The sequence below is a fragment of the Eurytemora carolleeae genome, unplaced genomic scaffold, assembly GCF_000591075.1.
Source record: "Eurytemora carolleeae unplaced genomic scaffold, Eaff_2.0 scaffold1616, whole genome shotgun sequence".
In the NCBI taxonomy this organism is placed as follows: Eukaryota; Metazoa; Arthropoda; class Copepoda; order Calanoida; family Temoridae; genus Eurytemora; species Eurytemora carolleeae.
This window is the reverse complement of record NW_019397506.1, coordinates 18,414-44,505: the sequence shown is the minus strand read 5'-3', so window position 1 is coordinate 44,505 and position 26,092 is coordinate 18,414. Positions and strand designations below refer to the sequence as shown.

Sequence of the window (26,092 nt, the reverse complement as noted above, 5' to 3'; positions counted from 1 at the left end):
ATGAAGATATTTAGAAATTTGTTAAGTTTGCTGATTGCTGAAATAAATTATACATTTTTGAAATTATTTTAAAAATATTGGAAAGTGGATTCGTACTATATACAAACGTAACTAGGCTTGAAGAACGATATATGTACCTTTTGTTAATTTTTAAGGTTTCGTTTCTCATTAAACAAAAAATTTAAGATTTGTTTGTTATGTTTTGGATTTCCAAAATTTATTCAGTCAATGTATTTTTTTCTGCCCTGAATCCTAACCAAAAAAATATTAACCGTTTTTATATTTATTGGATAAATTAAACAAACCGACTACTTGTTTTTAAAAGTAGAATAAAGTAAAATATAAGAACAATCTTTATTTATTTTTAAGTATGAATGGATCATGTTATAACTTTGATATTTTTGCCTAATTATAGTTTTAAAAATCCTCGAAGAAAGATATGCTAGGAACCCCCAGGTATTGCTCTAGAAAAACTGCACTTTCTATGAGAAATGTAAAATAACTTAATTTAGGTTATCGTCAATAATACGTATTTCTGCTAAAGGAACCATTTAGGAAATCAACCGAATTGAACTCTTTCAATTGATCAGATAAAAGGTTTACAGGGTAGCATTCTGAATGGAGGGTTTTACTTGCATTTTTAACTTTTAACTTTGAACCTTGATTGTTTAGAGTGGCAGAAAACCAAGCTTGTGAGGAAAAATGAATTCCCTCTTCCATCAGTCTTCTTAATCTCAAACATTGTCATGGCTACCCTATGAACCCTATTACCCTAGATCTTTACGCCGTGATGTGATATTTACAAAAACCGGTTTGCGATATTAAATCGCGCAACTTTGATAGATAGATAGAAACATTAACCGCGTATACTGTTACGCAAAGGCAATCGGTTTTCCTTAAACAACTCAGTGCAAAACTATACACCAGGCAAGCAGTGTACATGGGCGTGCCATTGAAATTAAATATAAGAATTATGTTCATCAACAATTAGAGTGAGACTGAAAAATATGGAATAGAAAGACGATATATAAGCAATCGTATGAGTAGTAATACTGTCTTATATTTTTATTGGACTAACTATTTAAAGTCTAAACTTAGATGGTATGATGTCTATTCTACAGTTCAAGGGTCTCATTGTAATTTATATAGTTTTATACTGCATGCAAAATGTCAATTCTCACTGAAGATTTTGGTTTTTTTCACTACTTTACTCGCTTACAGCTTAAATCTTATTTCTAGAAATTGTTTAACGTGTAATAAAAGACATGAAAAACCTCGTGGAGGATAGAATTTTAAAACATAACAGATTTTTCCAATTAACAGTCAAGAAAACTTGAATGTTTTAAAGTGGATCCGATTGGATAAAAAACAAATCTTTTAATTCTAGTTATTATGTATTAAAACAAGGATATTAAATAAAAATGAAAAAATGAAAAAAATAACTTATGATAAAAAATCGCGTTTTTTTCTGTTTGCTGTAATTTAATATTTGGAAATTTGATTTTTTTGGCGTTTTTGTTTTTTATATGTATTAGAAAATCTATTTTGTATAATTGTAGCAAATAGTGTAGCAAACCCTATATTTGTACAAACCTAGATATATACGTTGTACATTGTCTGTGAATCTAAATGGGCTTGTAAATAGCTACACAAAACTTGTATTGCAATTAACCTAACCTAGCTACGTGTGTGAATAACTACGTCAAACCTGTATTGTGATAAAGTTGTTTCCGGATTGATATTGATAGTAAAGTATTGATACAGATAAAGTTGTTTCCGGATTGATATTGACAGTAAAGTATTGATACAGATAAAGTAGTTTCCGGATTTATATTGATAGTAAAGTATTGATACACATAAAGTTGTTTCCGGATTGATATTGATAGTAAAGTATTGATACAGATAAAGTTGTTTCCGGATTTACATACCCAAAGCCCTCCCTTTAGGCCTAAAACCGGGCTTTAATACTAACTGCCTGAGTCCTCAGGCACACTGCCTGAATGATTGCTTTTTCGTGTAACAAACTAAATCTTTGTTTTGACCCACTTTCACTTGTCAGATTTTGATAAAATTTAGCTTTTTCGGAAAGCCTTTGAAATAAGGAAAGGAATTGCACACGTTTTGCGAAAAAATTGCAAATATTTTGCAAACAACCTGTCAAAGGAAATTTGCACATTTTTAGTTTTTCTTGATTAAAAATCAGGTTATTTAAAATTTTGCAAATATTTTTGCATATTTGAAATGGCATGGTCAAGGGCTTTTTAAAAATGTATGATTTTTCATCTTTTTGACAATTTTTTTTGCAAACATATTTGCTATATAACTGGATTTTGCGATAAAAAATTCAATTTTTGCAAATTTCCAATTTTTTTTGCAGATTCTAAAAGTAGAGCACAAGAACTTTCCAATGATGTATCATTTGTCATATTTGGACATCAAATATGGGATTTAGAGGGGGGGGACCCAGCATATCCTGGTTTTCAAGTACCCCAGCTGAGATAGGGTTAATTGCTATTGAAATTAAAAATTTCAAAACAAATATTTTCCTTTTTTTTAGAGAGAAAAAATGGCAAAGTATGTAATGAAAAGCGTTGAAGAGGAGGTTTGTTGAAATTTTAATAAATTTCTTAAAATTTGTCAACAAACAACTGTTCGATCAAATTTAATATGAAAAAAAAATATTTATTTTTAGAGCATAAATTTACGCGGACTTTTAAAAAATGTTTATTATGAAACAAAATACCATATTGCTGTTTTTATTTTTCTTTACAAAATTCCAACATTTTTAAAATCAATTTTATTTTATAACATAATACCATGTTAACGTTTTATTTTGTTGTAGATAACGAATACCAATCCTGAGGAAATTTTAGTTATAGGTAATATGTTCCATAGGAAGAAAGAGGAGTATATAGCCCCAATTTGTAAATTTCCAATCCCATCTATATATAAATTTAGCTTGTCTGTGTGGGTGTTTGTTTGTTTGTATCCAATAAACGTGAAAACGGATGTCGGCTGAACTGATCGGGCCCAATTTTTTGTGGGACCTCGCGTGACCCCAGGGAAGGTTTATGGATGATCTAGTTTTCAAACATTTTCCGCTAATAAAATTCGGTTTTTGAAAATTTTTAAAATCCACGAATTTCTTTATAAAACCCGCAAACGTTTAGTTTTGTTTTTGTTTGACAATGTATAGAAAGAAAACATGTTCACAAATTCAACATAAGATGGGCGCATAGCACAATCTAAAACAACCTTCGATATAACTAAATCTTCAAATAACAATATTTATAAGTTGACAAAGGATTAAGGTGTAAGGAATACAATTAAATGTTTACTGCTCAAGTTCTACAGCTATGGAGCGGGATATATCAATCATTATTAGCATATTTTCGTGAAAACACAAATCTTAGAAAAGGTTTTAAATGATGCCATTTAAAAATATTGGAATATTGGGTATTTTTAAGTAACCCCCCATTTAAAGAGTTAGATAGAAACCAAAATTATCATTTTAATATATTGCAATATAATGAGACGTCTCTCGATTTAAATTTTTATTTTTATACAGTATCGACAAATATGAACACAAGGAGAAAATTCAATTAACAGCTCCTCCTTTTTAACTTATAAACTTTTTAGTTGAAAAAAAATTAAAAAAAAGTCGTCTTCATTGTACTGATATAAAGGACGACTACTGTATCTAATAAACTTAATTCCAGGGGCCGGTTTACCTAGAACAGGCACGTTGTCGTTGAAGACTGCATTGATGAAGCTCTACAAGGGCAAGTGCTACAACATGAAGGAGGTTTTCGAAGGGGATCAGGTTAAAAACAGTTTTATCATAAAAACAAGCAAATAAAAAGTTTTTTTAGCACACTGCAATCACTAGTCAAACATTTTCTTGTCTGGTATTATTTTTAAACAGTAAATTTTTTTGCTAAATAGTTGAAAAATCAATCTATTTTTTACACTAAGTAATGTTGATTTCTTCTTCGTGAAAAGAAAATTTTGACAGTGCAGTATTTATTTTAAATGTGTAAACAAAGTCTAAAAACATTTTAACTGAACAAATAATAGTTTTTGTTTCGTACGTAGGAAGATTTGGATATTTGGATGAATGGTATTAAGAAGAAAAATACTCCAGCTGACTGGAGGCAGTACTTTAAGAAAAAGGTATTATTTTAATTGAACGATAAAATCTTAACAATATTAAGTTTTTAAAAAGAGGATATGCTTGTAAAAACTGCTAAAATTCGTCAATTTCTAATTTATTGCTTGGTAAATTTTGTACTTGTTTTTAATGAACGACAAGTTCTTAATTTTTTTATGATTTGGCCACGAGCTTAGTACATGCTGTACACAACAATTCAATATTAAGGTAATTTCCTAGAGAACGATTTTTGTACCTCCCCCTCCCCCTCCCCTCCTATCAATTTTGTACATGGATCTAATATATAACACATATTATTGGACATGTGGCCGCAGCGCCCGACCCTCTAGTATTTAGGGTTATGTAGCTGGTGTTGATTACCCCTACTCCTTGTTCTGGAAGGAGATTGCCGACGCCTATCCAAACGCTAAGGTATACCATGCATTCAACATACAACTACGCAATGCTTAACTGCATGACTGAATAAAGTAAAAAAGTAAGCATGAACATCATCATCATCATCACCACAATAAAATATAATTTTTGGTTGTCATGTTAAACAGTTTATTATTTATTCATAGAACGGGACCGACCTCCTGGCAACTAAAACAATTTTTACAGTATACACATAACCGTTGTACATTTGAATATCCGAGGTGGGGCAACCTTTGCGGTCCTAGTTTAGACTGTACCGCCAATTTACAATTGGCAACAAAGCAATTTTCACAGTATATACACATAACATGCTGACTATAAAGGCATGGGACAATTTACAGTTCTATTAATGTGTTATTATTATCAGGTTGTGTTGTCGAGTAGAGAGCCAAGAACCTGGTATAAATCTGTTGTTGAATCCATCTGGTTGTTTAATGAGCTAGCCAGGAAATCATGGACTTTCAGGATCATGCTCAAGATGTTTGATCCAAGGAAGGGATCAGGTCAGCATTTTTTATCATAACGGAATCATTGAAGTTTGTTTGGTTCTAGGAAAGGAAAAGGAGAGAGTTATGATGCTAAGTAGAGTTTAAGGGAGTTTGTTCGATTCTATGAAGGCATAGAGGTAGTTTTGGCTGGGCGCCATTAACGGGGAACGGCTGGTTTTTATTAAAAAACTGGATTTTCCATTTTTTGCAGAGGATTGGATAGAGTTGATGATGAACAATTATATCTTTAATATTTGCAGAGGATTGGATAAAGTTGATGATGAACAATTATACCTTTAATATTTGCAGAGGATTGGATAGAGTTGATGATGAACAATTATATCTTTAATATTTGCAGAGGATTGGATAGAGTTGATGATGAACAATTATACCTTTAATATTTGCAGAGGATTGGATAGAGTTGATGATGAACAATTATACCTTTCATATTTGCAGAGGATTGGATAGAGTTGATGATGAACAATTATACCTTTCATATTTGCAGAGGATTGGATAGAGTTGATGATGACCCACAAGGGCTACGGGATGAAGAGGGGTATGGGAGAGGCTATTGAAGGTGGAGAAGAAACAGCGGAGAAATATTTTCTAGGTAAATTATTCTTTCTTTTAAGGTTAAGGTCAAAGAAAAACTATTACCCCTCCAAGATGTCGTATTTGTTTACCATACAGCTGTATTTTGAAATTATGTCTATGGAGGTAAATTTTTTCAAGTTATAAAATTGCAGTACACTTTTTTTATAAAACCATAAGAGACTAATTTTGGATATACTGTCTTAACTTTTGTCTTTTTGTAAAACACTTTATGGTTTGCAACAACATGGGAATAGCAAAAGCAATTCTAGAGAAATTTGTATTTTCATATGATTTAAAAATGAAATTAACGTGATTTTTTTTCATTCTTTTAATATGACAAAATTAGTATCAATTTACAAATTTTCATTTCATGTTTGTTATGTATGTTAGGCTTAAATTTGTCTTCAATTTTATTTTAATGCTTTTTGTATCACCAAAACATTCTTAAAGATGTTTTATTTAAGAATGTTTAAAATGTTTTGTTTAAGAATGTTTAAGATGTTTTATAAGAATTTTTCAGATGTTTTATTTAAGAATGTTTAAGATGTTTTATTTAAGAATGTTTAAGATGTTTTATTTAAGAATGTTTATGATGTTTTATTTAAAGAATGTTTAAGATGTTTTATTTAAGAATGTTTAAGATGTTTTATTTAAGAATGTTTATGATGTTTTATTTAAGAATGTTTAAGATGTTTTATTTAAGAATGTTTAAGACTATTTTTCTCTTTTTTTTTGTTTTCTTACTAACTACGCCATTTTCAAGACGACATTTACTTCCTTATGTTTTTTGTTTCGCTTATCTAATTCATTTTTAAAGGGTTACCTGAAATGAAAGAACTTCAGAGACGAGTGTACTTTTTTTTTGCATTCTTGGTTGCAGCTGTGCTTTGTGCAATGTGCACATTATACAATATATCCACATGTTTATTTTTTTTTGACAAAAATACTATTTATAATGGGTAACTCTGTATTGAATAAATATCTAACAAATTTAATGAAAAGTTTTTTTTCTAGAATGGGAAGACAGTGTTAAAGCAACAATTCCCTCTGGTAATGAGTTGTAATATCTAATTAATAAATAAAAATAAAATAGTAAATTTCACAAATAAGTAATTCAAAGATTAATTATTATACTAATCAAATATCTAAAGAATCCACGAATATGACCAAAATAAACAAAATAATCAGATAGTTAAGCCTCGGCTGCATTAATAATTAACAAGTACGTATTCATAATTATTGAGTCCATGATTTTTTGACTGCACATTTTTTTTAAGAAAAAAAATATTGTTTTTGACTGACTTATTTGAATTAAGTTTTACCTATTTCTAATATCAAAGTCTAACAGATAGGCTACTTGTACACAAGGCAGTGGATGGATGGGAACCTCTTTGCTTATTTTTAGGTAAATTTTTTGTTTAATTTAAAATTTTTTGTTTTTTTTTTATCAAATAAGAATTTTTCAAGGAGTTGATGTTCCTACAGTCCCCTATCCTAGGGTTAATGATACAGCAGCAATACAGCAGGTTAAATTAGATTAATTATTTCATTTCTTGGTCATTCAGTAAACCACCAAAATACTTAATTGAATGCAGAAACCCATAGAGAATATAATATATAGAGAGGAATTAAAAGAATCTCTCGGTATGAATTTTTTCAGTCCCTTTCAGCCTGAAAGGGAGTTCAAAGTGTACAAATCATGTAAATGTTCACAAATTATATGCAGTAGAGTACATTAATACAGTATGTTCCCTAGACTATTCATTTCAATTTCGAATTTTTTAAACTGTTAAATAAACTTTATAATGAATTAGGTGAATAAAAACATCATTTGATTTATAGTTATAACGGAAAATCATCGTTTGTAAAGTGGAAGGCATAGAGTCTATTTGAAATGATCATTGGTCAATTATAAGACCAGCCTATTTCATAATTTGGTTTTCTTTTAACAATAGTTTCAGATTTTCTATAAAATGATATTCCAGGGCCCAACAGGTTATATAGCATAAATATGTGAAGTACACCTGCAGTATGGAAACAGTACAACAAAATGGCCATTTTACACTTTTTTCCAGTAAATTCCTCTCTATATATTCTATTCTCTATGGCAGAAACCACATTTTAAGCTTTAAATCTTCATATCTTCGTCTTTTCAGTCTCATCCTTTGTGAGTAACCCTGTAGCTTATACAGGCAAATTAAAGTGTATACTTCAGTATGGCTGTGCATATATGCTGCACTACAAATGAAGGGTCAAGTCTATGCTCTACACTTCCTGTAATAAATGATGGCAATTACTAAAATTTTAAATTATTTAAATGTTCGTTTTGCTTAAATGCTATTTAAATTTAAACGAATCAAAAACAAACTATAAAACTATCGTATTTTTAGCTTTTCTCCCTAATTTTTTATAAATTTTGCATTGTTCAGTATAGCACATTTTTACAGAATACAATTTTTGTACAAAATTATTTTTATGCCAAACAATAAAAGGTCGTAAAAACAATTATACCCCATCACTCGTTTATTCAATTTATGCTATCGCTTTCAACATCTGTCAAAAAAGTTTATCTGTAAATCATTGACATTAAAACTTGGGAATAGTAAGACGGCTGTTAGACTCTAATTTATGGCTCGAAAAGTCGTCTTCATGGTTTTCGATTTTTTCAGTCTTTCTATAGATTAAAAGCTTTTAATTTATATTATATCAAAATGAACGGAATCCAGTGGTTCAAAGAAAATTCTGATAAAATTAAAAAATTGAGATCTCTGTTCTGAATGAGTTTTTTTGATGAAATTGTTTCACTCGTATCCATGTAGGAGGTGAAGAACCTGAAGATGATGAACTACTGCCTGTTCTACGGACTTCCAGGCCTTCTACTCCTTCTAGGCCTTCTAATCTTCAAGGTCGAGTATTTTAACAACAAAAAATATGAAGTAAAATAGTTGTCCTCGTTTTTATGGGGTTCAGGACTTATTGTTACATCATCAGTGGGACTAGTCATGTAATTCGTTTCCCAGCCTTTTAAAGTTTTATAGGACACCACGTGACCACACTCATACTGTGAATTTCCAATATTTTCACAGTATATCATTTTAAAAGTTTGCTTTAACAACTTCTCGAGAAAATCATTGGTTTGTTCCAACTTCAAGCATTCGCACATAGATTCAGTCTGCAAACTTTTAAATAGTCTTATCAATTTAAGAAAAAAAATGGAATAGTGTAGCAACGCCTTGGGGTTGGATTTTACCGTTCTATGCATGGTTTTCTGTAGCCCTTAACATGTACATGTACATGTACATGTACATGTACATGTACATGTATAGCGTACACCCTTTAAATAACAGTGCATAGGATTGCCAGCATTTACATGTTTTATTCCACAACTTAAAAGTCCCACTGTACTTAGTACGTTCTAGCTCAAATTTAAAAAATGGTTCAATTAATTGAGATATTAAGAATTTGTAATAATACACAGATTACTAAAAAAGTGACTAAACTGTTTATTTAGATAATGGCCTGATTTCTGAGTTCAAGACAGATTTCTTGTTTACTGAAAATGTGATAATCATTTTAAGTGAAGAAAGAACTTAACTTTATGATTTTGAAGTATGTTAAAAAGAAAACTATTTTAAAATTTAACGAAATAAATAATTTGCATTTTTTTGTCGATAATTACATCTGTAGTACGAAGAAACCAACAAATATGTTATCATTAATTTTAGAATATAAAATGGCCGGATAATAGCAATTAAAATATCGAAATCTTGTCGCTATTTGGCCAATTAATAACGCAATTAGACTTATATTTGGCCAATTAATAACGCAATTAGACTTATATTTGGCCAATTAATAACGCAATTAGACTTATATTTTTGTTTACGATGCTTTTTGGAACAAGTTAATTATAATCTTTTAAACCTGAGATTTTATAAATATTTTTTGCTTTTAATATGCTGTCAAACTTACCGTACAGAAAACAATAAAATATCATTCAGAAATAAATTTATTGAAACATAAAATCATAAATATGATAAATATGATTGAATAAAAAAAATAATAAACCATTTTGAAAATGTTGGGACCAAATATTGTGATTTTTTAAAAAAATTTTCTTGTAAAATTAGACCTACACCTCTGTGAACTCTACAGACAAAGAATACTATCTTGCTAAAACATTTATTTATCCAACTGTCAAAACAAATATTTAATTAAAAATTATTTTTAAGATGTTAAAATGGTTTGTTAACTTAGCACCGACACTCAAGGCGCTGCGCAGAAACGTACTTGTGGACATCTGCGCAGAAGTAATAACTGTACTGCACAGACTATAAATATGACATTGTACAGCAAAAAGAATTTTTCAGCGGTCAGAATATTTAAGAATTAATAATTTAATTGACAATTTCTCATTGTAAATGTACAGTTATCAAAAATCTTTACACAGTTGATAAATTTTGATTTAACCTTAATATACGCACAGTGCAGTACAGTACAGTATTAAGCGGATGAATAATATCTTTGTGGCCAAAAGACCAAACGTTTGGCACTGAAATCACAATTGTCATCGCAGTTAACGTACAATACAAATTAACCACACAGATTTAGCGAGACGTTTAATGTGACCTTGTATGTTAAATTGTTAGCTATAAAATGTGTGCATATAAACAGGGGAGCCTATAAAAAATGAAAACATTATGATGTTATGTTTTGTCTCCTCATATATACTTAATTTTGAAGATTATAATGAAGGTATAGATAGTAAAAATCTATCCTATCGCCACAATATTTAATCAGATTTTAATAAATATTTTCTTTAGATTATGTACAATATGCTCTTTTATATAAATGTTTTATCTCTAAATATTTGCTTTTAAGCTGAGAAATTTGTTGAGATTGCGCGGTTTAAAGGGCTAAAAAAGGACTAAAGGCTGGGTTAAGCCGAGGACCAAGGCCAGGAGGCAAAGGCAGTAGAGTTGAGGTTCTTAGAGTACCACATGGTGGAGAATGGAGGACCTCTTAAATGTGTTTGTGGCGGCCAAGAGTCTCCAAAAGGGATTGGTTTGAATGTTCCGCAGGGTCGTATTTTAGGCCCCTTGTTATTATTAAATGGAGTCCTCCAAAGGTTGTGTATTAGGTCCTCTGGTTTAGATTGGTCTAGAGGAGTCCTCCAAAGTTGTGTATTAGGTCCTCTGGTTTAGATTGGCCTAGAGGAGTCCTCCAAAGTTGTGTATTAGGTCCTCTGGTTTAGATTGGTCTAGAGAAGTTTGCTGGGAAAAGACCTTTTTGTCCAGTAGACTCCTTAACACCCATCAACCAGCCCTCCTCCTGCAGTACAATCAAAATTGTAAACAAGGTGTAAAACGTACATAATTTGTTAATAAAAAATAGATAAAATGTATAAAAGCTAGAACCACATGAACCAGCTTTAATTTAGCACATGGTCTAAACCTTAGTTACGATCAATATAGTCGATGATTCTTCATAAAAATTGTCATTGGCCTTTATTACACAAGATCCTAAGAAGGTTTCCAACCCGTTGAATGCCCCTTTTTTAAAAACCATTTTTGAGCTTTACAATAAACGGAAATTGAAAATTATCATAATTCAGAAAAAAAATTTACTGCTCTTTTTAAATTTTGTTTAAAAAAATTATTTTAAACGTAAATTATTAAAAAATATCTCCACTTTTGCCCCGACAAAAGCATAAAAGGTACAAAATTAGGCATGTAAAAATCTCTTTAATCATAAGACCAAGCCCAAAAATTTGATATCGAATCATGCTTTCTTTATCCTCAGTGTTTTATTAGCCTATGGTTTAACCTTATCCCTTTTTGCATTTTACACTTGCGAGCAAAAAATCATTTTATTAATATTATTAATATAGTGATATTGTTCTAATAGTTTTAAAAACGGAGTTTGTTAAGCTCTCGGTATTTATAGCTTTAATGACCTTGACATTATTTTTGATGTTTGACCTCTATATTAATACCTGTTCCTCTGGATCCTCGTATTCGACAACCTGGATGATCTCTCCGACCTCAAAATTTAATTCATCAACATCCTCCGCCTGGTATTTGTAGGCAGCCTTCACCTAGGGGGGTAATTTAGAGTTAAAGGGACTGTAAACGTAATTTAGAGTTAAAGGGACTGTAAACGTAATTTAGAGTTAAAGGGACTGTAAACGTAATTTAGAGTTAAAGGGACTGTAAACGTAATTTAGAGTTAAAGGGACTGTAAACGTAATTTAGAGTTAAAGGGACTGTAAACGTAATTTAGAGTTAAAGGGACTGTAAACGTAATTTAGAGTTAAAGGGACTGTAAACGTAATTTAGAGTTAAAGGGACTGTAAACGTAATTTAGAGTTAAAGGGACTGTAAACGTAATTTAGAGTTAAAGGGACTGTAAACGTAATTTAGAGTTAAANCCCCCCCACTGGACGACAATCCCTTTTAGCATGCTAATGGCTAGTTCTTTGTACTTAATATAAAAATGCAGATTTTTTTTAACCTATTTTTATCGTGTGTTCAAAAGGGTTCAAACATACTATCAGAAGGAAAATGTAAATATAAATTTGATTCAGAGCCAGAAAATGTTCAATTAAGCATTACTTAGTAGTAGGGAGGAATATTTTGGCACGAAAGTGACATAAGTTTAAAAACTTAAAACAGGGTCATGCCAAAAAGTCAGGGAGGAGGGGGGGGGGGGGTACTTTTCGAACTAAATAACAAAAAATCCTATTTTCAAATAATAAATTACGATTTTTTAAAAGGAGTGACCGGCTGTGTAAGGTAAGAACTGAGTATGCAGTGTATGGAAAACTTCTTTCGGATTCATTGAGACATATTAAACTTTTTAAAGATCTGTAAATCCTGAGTTTGAGCGCAAATTCGACGTTAAAAACTCCTACTTTGGGGGTGGATACGTTTTCAGAATTAGTTTTTAAATTATTAATTAACGACGACATAATATGTGTAAAAAGTTCTACAATAAACTACAGACGTCATGTATAGGAACATGTTGAGAAAATAAAAATTAATCTTATCATCGAAAATAAGTAATCTTGTTCAATTATTAGTTTCTATTTTCTCCTTATTCCCAAAGATTTTTGCAGATTTTCTAGAATTATTATTGAAAAGACGACATTTGAAGAATTTGAAGAAATCTCCGAATAAATTCAAAGAAGATAAGAAATTCAATATAATAATGAAAACGAAATAATCGATTTTAGCATTGATTTATTGACAAATTTCTTTTGAGAAATATGTTCATAACCATCTAATTAGATTATTGTATAATTTTAACTTTATTTTTCGTTGTCGTTATTTAGTAATTTAAAAAAACTAATTCTAAAAACGTATCCACCCCCAAAGCAGGAGTTTTGAACGTCGAATTTCCGCTCAAACCCAGGATTTACAGATCTTTAAAAGGTTTAATAGGTCTCAAATAAAAGAAGTTTTCCACAACACTGCATACTCAGTTCAACTACCTTACATAGCCGGTCACTCACTTTAAAGATAAAAATACGCACAAAGCTTTTAATGTGTTAGACCGCTATTCTAAGTTAACTAAATTAAAGCATAAAAATAATTTAAAAAGCTAGCATGCCCTGATATTTGAAAAATGCTTATTATAAGCCAACATTTATATAAGTTTCCATAAAGTTTCATTATTAAGCCTAAATCATGGTTTTGATAAAAAAAATCAAAATAATTTACCCATTTCCTTTTTAACATTAGTGTTACCTTATATAGAACTCCTGGGGGGAGATTATCTGTTGTAGCACCTAAAACAATGCCGGAATAATTTTTGAAAAAAAAACATGGGATAGNAAACTTTAAATCAAAATCAAGCCTAATGTTGATCAGTGACAAACAAACAAAAATGTGCAAAATCATTTTTCATCCACTACTGCGGGCCTCCTCTTTTTCGGCCATTTTCCATAAAAAAAAACATATGGGAAAGGCATTATAGGTGGGCAACAGGCAAATGTACTTTAACTGAAGATTTTAAATTTAAAAATCTAAAGAATCTTATTAAAGAGTTTTAAAATAAACCAGGTCTGTTCACAATTCTCTTTTATTGTTTTTGAACTTTAAGTAAGTATTTTTCACTTTTGTGGGCCCTCTTTTCAAATTTTGTAAAAGTTAGTGTAACACTATTACTATTAGTAGTTTAGGTTTAAAACTAAAGAAACTATAATGTCCGGAGCAAATCACGTTTCGAATCATTTTGTTACAAAAAGGATAAAAATCATGGGAGGGAAATATTAAAAACACTCGTGTTAAATATAAATAAAGAAATGTTGTTTTGCTCCGGACAGAACTATAAAACATGGCACCAGAACAGCTTTTTGATCAGGTAACTAAAAAAAGTTGGGAAAACCTTAAAAAAACCTTATAAGGTTCAAAACTTTAAACCGAAATACGCCAAATGTTTGAAGAAAATCCCCCATTTTGAATTGTTTTACGTTGGAATTGTGTTACCTATGCTAGTGCTGCCCCCTAACCCCCCGATCCTTCCCTCATCAGGATGCTGATTCTCCTTACCGCTAGGTATATCGTACTGCCCACGACTTATCCGGTTTCCGTTTCCGTTTCCGTTGTACTCGACGTGCGAGCTGGAATGATAATTGTCGTCACGATCCATCCCGACCATTTCATAATCCTTGGTGGGACTGTTGCCTCTGTACTTGTGGGAGCCACCATTAGTCGCTGCAAATCCACCAAAAGTTAGTATTTAAAAGGAAAACAAGATGGCGCTGAAAAGAAATCCAACGAAGTAAAAATATAATTAATCAAACTTTAACATAATGTATCTTTGCAACGCCATCTGCAAATAAACACAAACAAAAAATAAAGAGGCAAAATTTTGAGTCGAGAGAGTTTGAAAAGTGTGTTTTTAAACATGATGGAAACTGGGTTTAAATAACGTAATTGTTAATTAGAAATGTAAAAAGCGGGGAAGGAGAATAAAGCAAAGGATCAAATCTAAACAAAAAAGAAATGACATTTTATTTGAAAAAATGGTATACTTGTATCTTTTAACACAGGGGCGGAAGGAATTCCAATGGGTGAGACTGGTTTAGATTTTTCGGAGGAGGGAGGGTCTGCCGGAGGCAGTTCTGATACTGGTGGAGATAAAATGGGTGTGGCAGGGATGGGCGTGGAATCTCCGGAAGAAGAATGAGCGGGTAAACTCTTCTTCTCTGCTTGAGGGGTTAGGCTAGGCCAGAGCGATGAATTATAATAATTCTTGACATGATTAATAATTCCAGTAGAAAAGTTTTGCACTTTTTTAATACTTTCAGGACTCAAAATCTTCGTGTTTACTGAAAAAGCATGGTTTTTAACTGAGCTTTTATTTCTAAAAACGTGAAATGAATGCCAACACAACCCGACTCACACTCTCCTAGTTCTACATTTTTTTAATGCAATAAAACATTTTTTAATGCATCAAAAAAATGAACATTTGGCGATTTTAAAAATTACCTATTACGCAAGGAGATTCCTTTCTACATCATTTTTTGTCCTTTATAAAAAACGCGAAAAAAAAACACACAAAAAGGGGTTGATGCAGAAAGTACAGAAGGTGCAGGAAGACTGGCTGGCAAACGTTTCACAAAAAAAAAACAGATTTTTAAAATATGGAAAAATCGTTACCTTTCGGAGGAGAGTTCCTGAAACAAAGAAACATATTATTTATTTTAATTGGCATTTATGAAAATAAATACATATTATATTTTTGGGACACAATTTAAAAAATTGATAATATAAAAATTTGGCCCATTTAAAAACATGTAATTTTTAGCTATGCACAAAAATCGATCAGGTTCATTTTTCTCATTAAGAAAATTTAGGAAAATTAAATTGAATTAACTTTTTGAAAAAATCTGGACATGTTACATTTTTTAGAAATGTAAACATTTTAAGGATTTAAGTTGCAAATAAAAAAAAAAATAAAAATAAAAAATAAAAAATAAAATAAAAAAAAACTTACATGGAAGACGAGTTTTGAATGACTGGAGCACTGTGATTTGCTATAGGCAGAGGACGATTATATGCTCGTCTTGGGAGTGTTCCCTTCTGCACCTCCTGAATTTTAATTTTTAATCAAAAAATTTCAAATTTTTTTGCTGTGAAAATTCAAAATCTGAACTTTTCCTGGCTTGTTGCCCATAAAATCTATTTAATATCTGACATCTTTAATCCATCAAATGTCGAATAAGAAAATTAGATTTTAAAATTTTTTAAATATATAATTTTTAAAATATTTGAAAGTTTACCTTGGCCAACTTGTCCACAACAGCCTCAAGTTCACTGTACACCTTTAAACAATATTTTTAGATTTAACATTTAAAAATATATATCTAGTCGACAAATGTTTTAGTTGTTTAAGTCAGTTTTAAATATGTCCCTATTAAGTCAGTTTTAAATATGTCCCTAGACAGCTTATACGTCTACATAGTTCTAGCGTGTTTTTTTTGTTCGTTTCTAAACAGATTTTAGTCAAAGTATAGTCTGGTTTTAGTTAGTTTCTAAACAGCTTTTAATCTAATTTTTATTCTGGTTTTAATTGGTTTCCAAACAGATTTTAGTCCAAGTTAAGTCTGGTTTAAGTTTGTTTCTAGACAGATTTTAGTCCAAGTCTAGTCTGGTTTTAGTTTGTTCTAGACAGATTTTAGTCCAAGTCTAGTCTGGTTTTAGTTAGTTTCTAAACAGATTTTACTCCAAGTTTAGTCTGGGTTAAGATTGTTTCTAGACAGATTTTAGTCCAAGTAAAGTCTGGTTTAAGTTAGTTTCTAGACAAATTTTAGTCCAAGTATAGTCTGGTTTAAGTTTGTTTTTAGACAGATTTTAGTCCAAGTATAGTCTGGTTTAAGTTTGTATCTAAACAGATTTTAGTCCAAGTATAGTCCGGTTTTAGTTTGTTTCTGGACAGATTTTGGTCCAAGTATAGTCTGGTTTAAGTTTGTTTCTAAACAGATTTTAGTCCAAGTATAGTCTGGTTTTAGCTTGTTTATAGACAGATTTTATTCCAAGTATAGTCTGGTTTCAGTTTGTTTTAAGTCTGGTGTTCAGTCTGCTTTAGTCTGTTATTCTAATAATTGTCTATTTTAAGATTGCTGAACCCTGTTTGTTCTTATAAACTATACTTCATAAAATTTTGTTTAGCCTATTTACAATCTGTGTTTAATGAAATTTGATCTACAAGACTCATTTATTATGGTGTTAGTTTGCATGAGAATCAATTTGCTTAATATTTCGAGCAGCGAATAACATTAATAAATCCATTTCATGTAATGAATATTTATAAAATAAAAACATATTTAGAACCTTAAAAAGTTCAATGCGAGTACAATTTAATAGTTTTTTTTGAATATTTAATCAAATATTTTTAATTAAATTTGTCTTTAAAATATTTCAAAATATGTCTAAAGTCGGAACTTAAGTATGACGCTAATCTACATCCCACAAAATCGGTGATAACAATTTAGACTTCTAATTTGAAGCTATCTTAGGACCTTAATAGTAAAAAACAGCTGATTGTATTTAAGCGAACTCCAAAGGCTGATCAGAACATTTCTTTTGTGGCTTCTAACTTTGGCGTTTAACATATCCAATGGGATTAACTTAATCCGTCAGATTAAATGAATTGTTTTTTCTTAAGGGATAAAAAAAATCCAAAATTTATTCACCTTTGATGTTTCTGAGTGGAAGACCTCCTCTGCAGCAAAGAGTGTCTGCATGTTGGTGACAAGGAACAGGATCCTGGAGTCGTACAAGGCAGGCAATTCATCATGTAACTCAGAGTTCAAAACCTTTACAAAAAAATCGTTTAAAACAGGTCTTTATCATCTAACAAGTAAAATTAATTTTCAGATTGGTCTTGCATAATACTTTTCGTATCTGTAAATAGTTCACTTAAACCTAGACATATTACTTGACATTACTTGAACCACTTTGTGACCTAGGAGCCCCTTTTTGATTTTAAGCACTATAGTATGAAAACAAAATTAATTTGAAAGCGATTAAAATTTCAAAACTATTTTGTTTTTCTCAAAAGCTCTTCAATAAAAGTAGTTTTAATTGAAAACCAATAAAAACTTCAATCTCAATTTACTTAGTTAGACGCAAGTTGTTGATGCACTGGGTAAAAAATCAACACAAGAGGGTTTACAAAGTCGAATTAGTATCCGAATAATTTGTCTTATGCTAGGTTTGAGTTTGGGGGTGTGCACAAAATCTCTGATAACAAAACACCGAATGGTATTTGATTGAACCTTCAAAAATGCAAAAAAAGATCATTTTATTTTTAAAATTGTTTCTTAAAGAATATTCTACCTCGTATGTTCGTTTTGCATTTTCCATCTGCTCTTTAGCTCTAATAAATTTTGCCTAAACATTAGAAACAAGATTTAGGAATTAAGAATGTGATTAAAAGAAGGGGAGAGAAAAGGGAGCGAAAAATCAGGGAAAGGACAAAATTAGGAAAATTGAAAAAAGCTGAAAGTGATAAAATGGAAATGGTAAACTTTACAGGAAAAAGGGGTTGAAAAAAGGGGTTGAAAAAAGGGAGAATGAAAATAAAAGATGCGATGAACCTTCTTTAAAATGGACTTAAAAACAAAAACGGATTTTTTGGATCGNATAAGGAGAGAAGGGGGGGAGCAAAGATATGTTGTTCACCTCATTTCTATTTGGATTATTTTGCATCTGCTGAACTGTATGTCTCTCAGCATCAAAATCTATCAGTTTTCTTCCACGTTTATCAATCTTTTTCTAAACAAAATAAATATTAAAAAACATTTCATGAGTTGCTTAAACTTTTCAGCTTTTGATATTGCCAAAACGTTTTAAAAACGTACAAATTGCTATTTAATTAAATTTTTTAGCATTCAAAAATTGTTTATCTGAAGTTTAGAGAAACAATTAGGCAGTAGAATGTTAAAAAGCCTGGAGAGAAATTTGAAACATTTTATTTTTGTCACAAGAAAAATCTTTTCTATTTATAAAAATAGATGAAATTATAGAGAAGTATATTTGACAAAAATTTAATTGTTTCTATATCGGAGTTGCCAAATGAAGGTTTTTATCATCTTCTTCAGAGATAGGACCTTAAAAAACTCTAATTTCATAATTCGTCTTTACGACCTATGGATTTAAAATTTTCATATCTCAAACTTAGATAATATAATCTAGCAAAAAAAAAACAATTGTCTAAAAGGTTGAGAAGATTTAAGTTTAAAAATTTGAATTCCTTTTAAGATAATTAACTCTCAATGTAAACATCTATTAAGAATCAAGAAATGTGAATGGAAAGCTCGCAGCATGCTGCATATGTGTATTTTGAGAAAGCTTTTGTAGTAAAAAAGAAATGTTTATTCTATCCTTAAAATATTCTCTTTTCTGTGTCAAGTTGCTGCTAAAATATTACATAATAAATATATAACCCATTTTAAAAACATTTATATAAAATGGTTGGCGTTCATATCAATGCAATTAAGACTAGTTTTTCAAAGTTTTGATTTATGACAAGCTTTTTTTAAATTACAAGTTTTGGAAGCTGTAAGAGTTATCAGCTTCTCTTTGTTTCCATGTTTATATGTGAATTCATGCTATTTATAAAGGTTTGTATAAATCAAAATTTAAGGAAAAAATGGGAAAATTTAGGAAAAAAAGTCCCAGGAATTAAAAACACAGGACTTTATTTCCAGTGACATTTTTTCCAAGGACATGAGAAAATTCGGACTTTTTTCCAAAGTTTTTAATTCCAGGTTTTTTTTCCCGGAAACTTTTTTTCCTGGGACTTTCTTACCTAGAGTCTTTGTGAGTAACCCTGTAGTTTAAAGATAATATTTATTATAGAGTTTGTCTCAGAAAGTCGTTCAAATAATTATTGCTAAATTTGGTACAGTTAACAGTGTACAGTTTACAATGTACAGTTAACAGTGTACATACTGTAACCCACCCTATGTAACTGGTTGCAGACACACGATTGATATCTGATATTCTATATCTTAGATTGAGCAAATAAGTTCCGAACAGTGTATATTTCAAGATAAATATGACACTTAAAGATCAATTTCTTTCGAACTAAAAACTACAGTTACGTTATAGCTGATTCAACATTTAAGTTCAATTGTTTAAAACCTGATGCAGGGGAGTTGAAAGATATTAAAAACTTAAGCCCGCAACCCCCCCCCCTTATTTAAATATCCTATAAGTACTCTGCTTTAAGCTGAGATGTTGCACATATTGTTGAATAAAAAAATAGTTTGACATATAGATGTAATTAATTGTGCTAATATTAAATAACTAGAAACAGTATTGCATTGAATAAAAATATAAATAAATGTATCAAAATTAATTATTAAAAGAATTGTCTGAGGAGTCTGAGACATAGCATGCAAACCGCAAAGCTAATCCATTGATTTTAAATAGTAAACTAGAAAAGATACTTGTGATTAGATTTTTAAAGATTATACAGATCCTGAGGCAGAATTTAAAGAATTTGAGTCGCGGCTTAAATTTAAGACGCGGCTTAAATATGATTGGTTCCATTTTTTAATGTTTCAAGATTTAAACCGGTGCTCAATTGAAACCGGTTTTGGGTGGATTTGAGACGCGGCTCAAATTCATTAAATTCGGACTCAGTTTTTTCCCTTCTCGACTTTTACCAAAACATGCCACCATATTTTTAATAATTACTTACACAAATTCTGACAATATTTCTATATTATTCATTTTATTGAAATCAATATCAAAGGGAACAGCATTGCAATATAAAGTAGCCATTAATATAGAGTGAGACACGTCCGATTAACAACAGTACCCTGTACGTCTTTATACTTTCAATAATGTGAGAATGTTATTTTTCTCACATTTTCCTCCCATGTTTCTGCAACATAAATCCGCAAGTAACTTTTGCTGAGAAACCAAAAACAAAACAATCAATTTCAAAGAGAAAAAAGCAAAAATATCTTATTCATTCCTAATTAGCCAAAGCTAGGGTACAGTTCTGAATCGAACATATCGCTTGAAATTACGTCTACTGTTAAATTAGAAAATATAATCCGTTGCTTACCCTCATCTCTGGAAACTGTGCCTGGTATGTATTAAGGGGCGTGACCACCTGGTCTGCTAGCTTGTGTGCTAGATCCGCCCACAACATCTCATTATTTTGAGCCTAAATTAAATACAAATATAAAAAAATATTAAATATGTATCAAAAGGGATCAAAAATTTATTTAAAAACTCATTTAGTTTATTTTGAAATATGTTCAAAATTCCGATTGTAAGCGTGTGTAACTGTGTACTTTACATACCTAAATAAATACAAGTTAAACACATTTTTAAAAGTGAACATTTTTTAAATGTATTTAAAAGGGATCATATATATATAAATGCAGTTTCTTTAAAATTCATTTTATTCTATCTTGAAATGTGCACGTGAAACTTTAGTATCTTAACTCATTCCCACACACCTTGTTTTAATTAGTTAAAGTACATGGTGGTACCACATCAGTTTATTAACCCTATCCAGATTGGACTATTTTGGTCTTGTAAAGATTTGAGGGTTTTCAAACCCCTCCCTTAGATTTTTCCCTTAAAGTTAAGATAGATGAGTGTGACACATGTTCCTCCTAGTCTAACTGTTTAATTCACAACAAACTTGTACACATTGTAAACATGGATGGAGAGAGGCTTACTTGTAAATAAACTGTAATCAACGATAGCAGTGGGACGGATAACAAGTCATCTTATCTATATCGTGTAGGGAGATTCAGTCGTTAAAAAATTCCAAACCAGAGAATGCTTTGAACACATGTTAAAAATCATGGAAAACTAAAGCCACCGTTGGACCAGGAATTCTATATTGGACCAGTTCATAAGGCTTTCCCATACACCATCCAAGTACATGACCCGGGATCAAATTTAATGAATTTACAAGATCGCTAAACTATAAACTACCACCGTTTTTAATCCTAAATCACTGACCCAACATTTTTGAATCTTTCCCTAGCTTTGAACATATTTGAACAGGTGTAAGGTAGTTTAGCGATCTCTCGCCAAATTCGTGTTTTACCTGTACATAAAGCATATCTTGCCCAACCCATTCCTTCTCATAAATCTCGCTTAAAGTATCCATCAGGTTTTTGTTGGCTGTCTGCATAGCTGAAAACAAAAACAATTAAATAAACCAAAAAAAGGCTATTAGAAATGCCATTACAGTGGTGCTTAGCTTCATAAAGGAAGGCTGGAGTAATAAAGAAAAAATTATATTCTTTGGCTTATCTGTTTTTTTCCTTGTGTTGCATCCAATTAACGTCAAAACGGCAAAACATATCAAGCGCAATTTTTTTGTTGTAACTCACATAATCTTGCATCGGCCAAAATCAAAATATTTGGACCAAACAAAAATTCGATTAAAATATTTATTAAAATCTTTAAAAAATGGTTGTTACTAAAGTAAAATTTAAGAGCTTAATTCATAGCGCAATCTTTTTGGAAGCTTTGTTAGATAAGATAATGATTAAAAATACCACCCCCCCCCCTTAATAGTGTTATCGTTTAAAGGGCTAGAAAGGGAGGGGAGGGGATAGAAAGGGGGTAGGATGACTATAAAAGAAGATGAGGGGGAGGGACTGAAGTGTTATTTCAGACTCTTCAATTCCTTCTTCAGAGTACTCTGTTTATTAAACAATAATAAACAATTTTATTTGACAAAAATTATCATGAATTTGCAAATTTACAAAACAAAAAACACCCCCCCCCCCCCCCAACTTTAAATTTGTTATTCAATTGAGAAAGAAAAACCTCACATATAAATGCATTGAACTCCTTCTTGCAGTTTTCAAAATTTCGGCAAAGTAAACCTCTTAGAGGAATTACATTTTATTTATTGGCTTGGTTAAATTGTTATTATTTGAATTCAATAAACACTGTTCACTGATCGAACAATATACGTCTGTATGACCCCACTATAGACCCAGAATTTAGTTGTTGTCGGTCAGAATAAAAGGATGATTTATAAAAAACAAACAATATTTTCAGAGACATGTAATGTTGCCACAACGTCTGAACTCTATTTCGTAGATCTTTTATTTTTCAAACTATCAAATAATTTATGCTTAAAAATCAAAGGTTTCAGGCTTGCAAAGATATTGGGATAAGAATATTTGAGTTTGTGGCAAAAACTCAGTTCCTTTATCTATCAAACAAGAAGATTTGCTGATTTTGTTTTAGTGATTTATGTACGAAGCCTTATTTTTATATTTACCTCTTATACATCGCAGATAGTTGTTAATATCCTTGTGTAACCGTGTGGCGTTAACCTGCAACAAAGAACTTACGTAAAAAAATATTAAAATATCTCAAACTTTATAAATTATCAGTAAAAAGTGTATTTATTGTTGCTAGAAATAAAAATAATTTTTTATTAGCATTTAATAAATATTTACAATTTTTAAGTTATAAATGAATCAGAAAGTTATATTTTTGAGACTATTCCGTTTAAAAAATTTACAGCATGCCTATGGTGGTAAATCATTTGTGAAATAACATACTCAAAATTCCAATCTTTTAGAAACAAACAGAACGGTCGGCATAGTGTAGCATGAATACATAATATGAATACATCTAATGGGAATGTAAATGTATTTACAAATGGCTGTTCAAGAGTTCAATCATATAAATTTCCCTAGAAGGGGATCATTCATTAGGCGTGCCGTCCCGGTTTGCCTTACATACTACACAGTTTGTAATTGTACTGTACAGCTTGCTTTAGTCGGTTAAACATTTAAAAGTTTTCCAGCTTTATTTGAACAACATTTAAGAAGATATTCCTCGGTTTCCATTTTGTAAAAGTGTTGAATTCTGTTGATTTATTTCTTTGTATTTGCTGTATAGACCCGCAAATTACTTTTAAAGAGAAACTACAATTCAAAATGTTAAATTTACAGAAACAACTATAATATATTTATAATTTCTGTTCAAGTTCAAAATGTTTCAGGGAGTTGTGAAAAAGTCATGGAATTCTTAAAACTGTGTCACTTGAAACCATGTCGACCGCCACATTCATAAACCATACATATTGTCGTACAGTACACCCCCTATGATTGGTTCNTCAGTACATAACAACTGAATCAGTACATAACAACTGAATCAGTACATAACAACTGAATCAGTACATAACAACTGAATTTGAGTTCATATATCTTTTAAAAAGTTTAAAAACTGCTGAGTAAATGGAATTCCAGCCTACACACTCTATATCAGGTTATACACCTTGCCACATGCTTTCACAAGGTATAGAAATAAATATCTAAAATGGAACTGTGGGCGCGCTATCATAATTGGCACCTTGTTTAAAAACGTTCAATTCCGATAAATAAACCCTAAACACATTAATCTGCACGAAAATTTTGAAGATAGTCTTTTTTTTTATCGGAAAATAGAAAATTTTCAATATTTGGTTAGGCAGCCGAGAAAAGGAAGGAAATCGACAAAATTGATCTTTTTCCATGAGCGCGAAAAACGGAGATATTTTCCTCATGGCTTGTCTACTTGATTAAGGTTTTATGGCTTTACTGTAAAATTGTAACTCTTTATATGAAGGGTCACTTGAAATGGCGTCGAAAATTTAAAACTTCAATCTTGAGTGTATGCAGCAGAGAAAATATAGGAAATTTATCTCTATTCGAGAAAAAAACTGATATATCTTCCACATCAAAGGTTTACCTGCTAGGTGTTAAAATATTTACCTGCTGGGTGTTAAAATATTTACCTGCTGGGTGTTAAAATACTTACCTGCTGGGTATTAAAATATTTACCTGCTGGGTGTTAAAATATTTACCTGCTTGGTGTTAAGATATTTACCTGCTGGGTGTTAAAATATTTACCAGCTGGGTGTTAAAATATTTACCTGCTGGGTGTTAAAATATTTACCTGCTGGGTGTTAAAATATTTACCTGCTGGGTGTTAAAAATCTGCTGGGTGTTAAAATATTTACCTGCTGGGTGTTAAAATTTAGCAAATGATCTTCAAAAATTTCGTCCGTTGTTTTGTCGGCTTTCCCAAGATTTTGCATAATCTAAACAAAAATATTATTATAATTTATTTTTTTAATTTTTAGTTTGAATCTGAAACATATTTAACAAAAGGACTATACATAGACGGTGTACTAGTTTAATAAATATCTTTCTTACAGCATGATTGGTGTTCTTTAAATTTACTTAGGATTGTTCATATTATAATAGAGTTGTTATAATAATATTATAATGTTATAATATTATAATATTATAATATTATATTATAATTTTTTCATTAAAATTTCTGGTCTATTTTACAACCTCAATGTAAATCTGGAAATTATTCAAAAGTAACGTAAAATTTAAGGTCTTAACCCTGAACTAGTTTTTTTTGTGTCCAAGAACTCTTTATTTTGGCACTAACGCCGAGAAATTTTTTGACTTTGAATGATCAGAAATTTTATGGATTAAAAAAAAGGCATTTCTTTAATGCACAGGGTAGGTTACAGGGCGGTAAGAAGTCCGGTCTGTGTAAAAAAAAAATCTAAAATAGCACATAACTTTTTTGTGACTATAAAAGCTACACAGATCGAAAAACTATATTTTTGAAAAGAACTTAAAAAATTAATGTAGAAACATGTGTCACACTTTGATATTTCTCTTTAAAAAACATATTTTTTACATTTTTTGGCATTTTTTTCAACCCTCCCTAGCACCCAAACTATTAAAGTTATCGGTTTAATTTTTTTTGGGCTATGAACATGCATTTCAACCCTATCTATACCTATTCTCTACTTGGACTTTACAACCTGATGGCGGACACCTAAAATATTTCAAACTTGGTTACTTGATCTAAAAAATTTCAGAGTTTGTAATATCTAAAGTTTAAATCGCTGGGTTGCAGAGATATAAGGATTAGAAAATTAGAGTTTGTGACAAAGACTCAATTCATTTATATCTGGATGAGTGAAGGGGTGTTATATAGGATGAATGAATGAATAAATGAACATCTGTCCTGAGTGTTGAATGACTCAAACAATAATAATAATAGAATCTGGAACGGACTTCACTCGGTTCATACAAGCTGAATACATATTTCAAAACAGGATTATTCTACACAAATATATTGATGAAGGGGAAAATGGTTTTCAGAGAATTGAAGGGATTGCATTCTGCATAGACGTTAGTTATTCTGTTAGTAAATATGTCGGATTCACAACTGTGCCCTTTTCATTCATTTGAGTAACTAAGGAAGATGAAAAATTATTAATTATTCTTTCTTGAAAACTATAAAGTTTTAAGAATATCTCCGTTTGTTGTAGAAATCACTTGTATGATTGAACATCAATTGAAAATAATCAATAAAAGCTGGAAAAATAAGGATATAACATT

The 26,092-nt window shown here is 30.6% G+C and overlaps 2 protein-coding genes across 7 annotated transcripts; one reads left to right on the top strand and one right to left on the bottom strand.

Moving 5' to 3' along the window:
- Positions 1-2,561: 2,561 nt before the first annotated feature.
- On the top strand, positions 2,562-9,333 carry LOC111714641 (uncharacterized). Its single transcript, XM_023489792.1, has 12 exons — positions 2,562-2,602; positions 2,843-2,879; positions 3,720-3,823; positions 4,096-4,173; positions 4,508-4,582; positions 4,953-5,088; positions 5,579-5,683; positions 6,682-6,717; positions 7,016-7,072; positions 7,135-7,193; positions 8,487-8,573; positions 9,179-9,333. The coding sequence occupies exons 1-12, from the start codon at positions 2,567-2,569 to the stop codon at positions 9,188-9,190; spliced, it is 822 nt and encodes a 273-aa protein (XP_023345560.1). The 5' UTR covers positions 2,562-2,566; the 3' UTR covers positions 9,191-9,333.
- A 497-nt stretch (positions 9,334-9,830) lies between these two features.
- On the bottom strand, positions 9,831-24,762 carry LOC111714639 (myc box-dependent-interacting protein 1). 6 transcript variants are annotated; one of them, XM_023489787.1, is made up of 15 exons: positions 24,682-24,762; positions 22,951-23,005; positions 21,757-21,845; positions 20,755-20,856; positions 18,357-18,449; positions 18,012-18,065; positions 17,366-17,488; positions 15,953-15,994; positions 15,667-15,761; positions 15,330-15,346; positions 14,702-14,998; positions 13,413-13,453; positions 11,660-11,761; positions 10,894-10,998; positions 9,831-10,792 (listed from the first exon to the last, which is right to left on the bottom strand). In XM_023489787.1, the coding sequence occupies exons 1-14, from the start codon at positions 24,757-24,759 to the stop codon at positions 10,915-10,917; spliced, it is 1,272 nt and encodes a 423-aa protein (XP_023345555.1). In that variant the 5' UTR covers positions 24,760-24,762; the 3' UTR covers positions 9,831-10,792; positions 10,894-10,914. The 6 variants fall into 6 exon arrangements, with proteins under 6 accessions (XP_023345555.1, XP_023345554.1, XP_023345556.1 ...); XM_023489786.1 differs by having other exon boundaries at positions 9,831-10,998; XM_023489788.1 differs by having other exon boundaries at positions 9,831-10,995.
- Positions 24,763-26,092: the final 1,330 nt, after the last annotated feature.

Coding starts and splice junctions, on each gene's coding strand:
- LOC111714639 (XM_023489786.1), bottom strand. CDS start 24,759: ATGCAAAATCTTGGGAAAGCCGACAAAACAACGGACGAAATTTTTGAA. Junction 21,846..22,950: donor CTATCTGCGATGTATAAGAG/GTAAATATAAAA, acceptor TTTTGTTTTCAG/CTATGCAGACAGCCAACAAA. Junction 13,454..14,701: donor CCCTGTGTTAAAAGATACAA/GTATACCATTTT, acceptor GCATTGTTTTAG/GTGCTACAACAGATAATCTC.
- LOC111714641 (XM_023489792.1), top strand. CDS start 2,567: ATGGCAAAGTATGTAATGAAAAGCGTTGAAGAGGAG. Junction 4,583..4,952: donor ACGCCTATCCAAACGCTAAG/GTATACCATGCA, acceptor TATTATTATCAG/GTTGTGTTGTCGAGTAGAGA. Junction 5,089..5,578: donor TGATCCAAGGAAGGGATCAG/GTCAGCATTTTT, acceptor TCATATTTGCAG/AGGATTGGATAGAGTTGATG.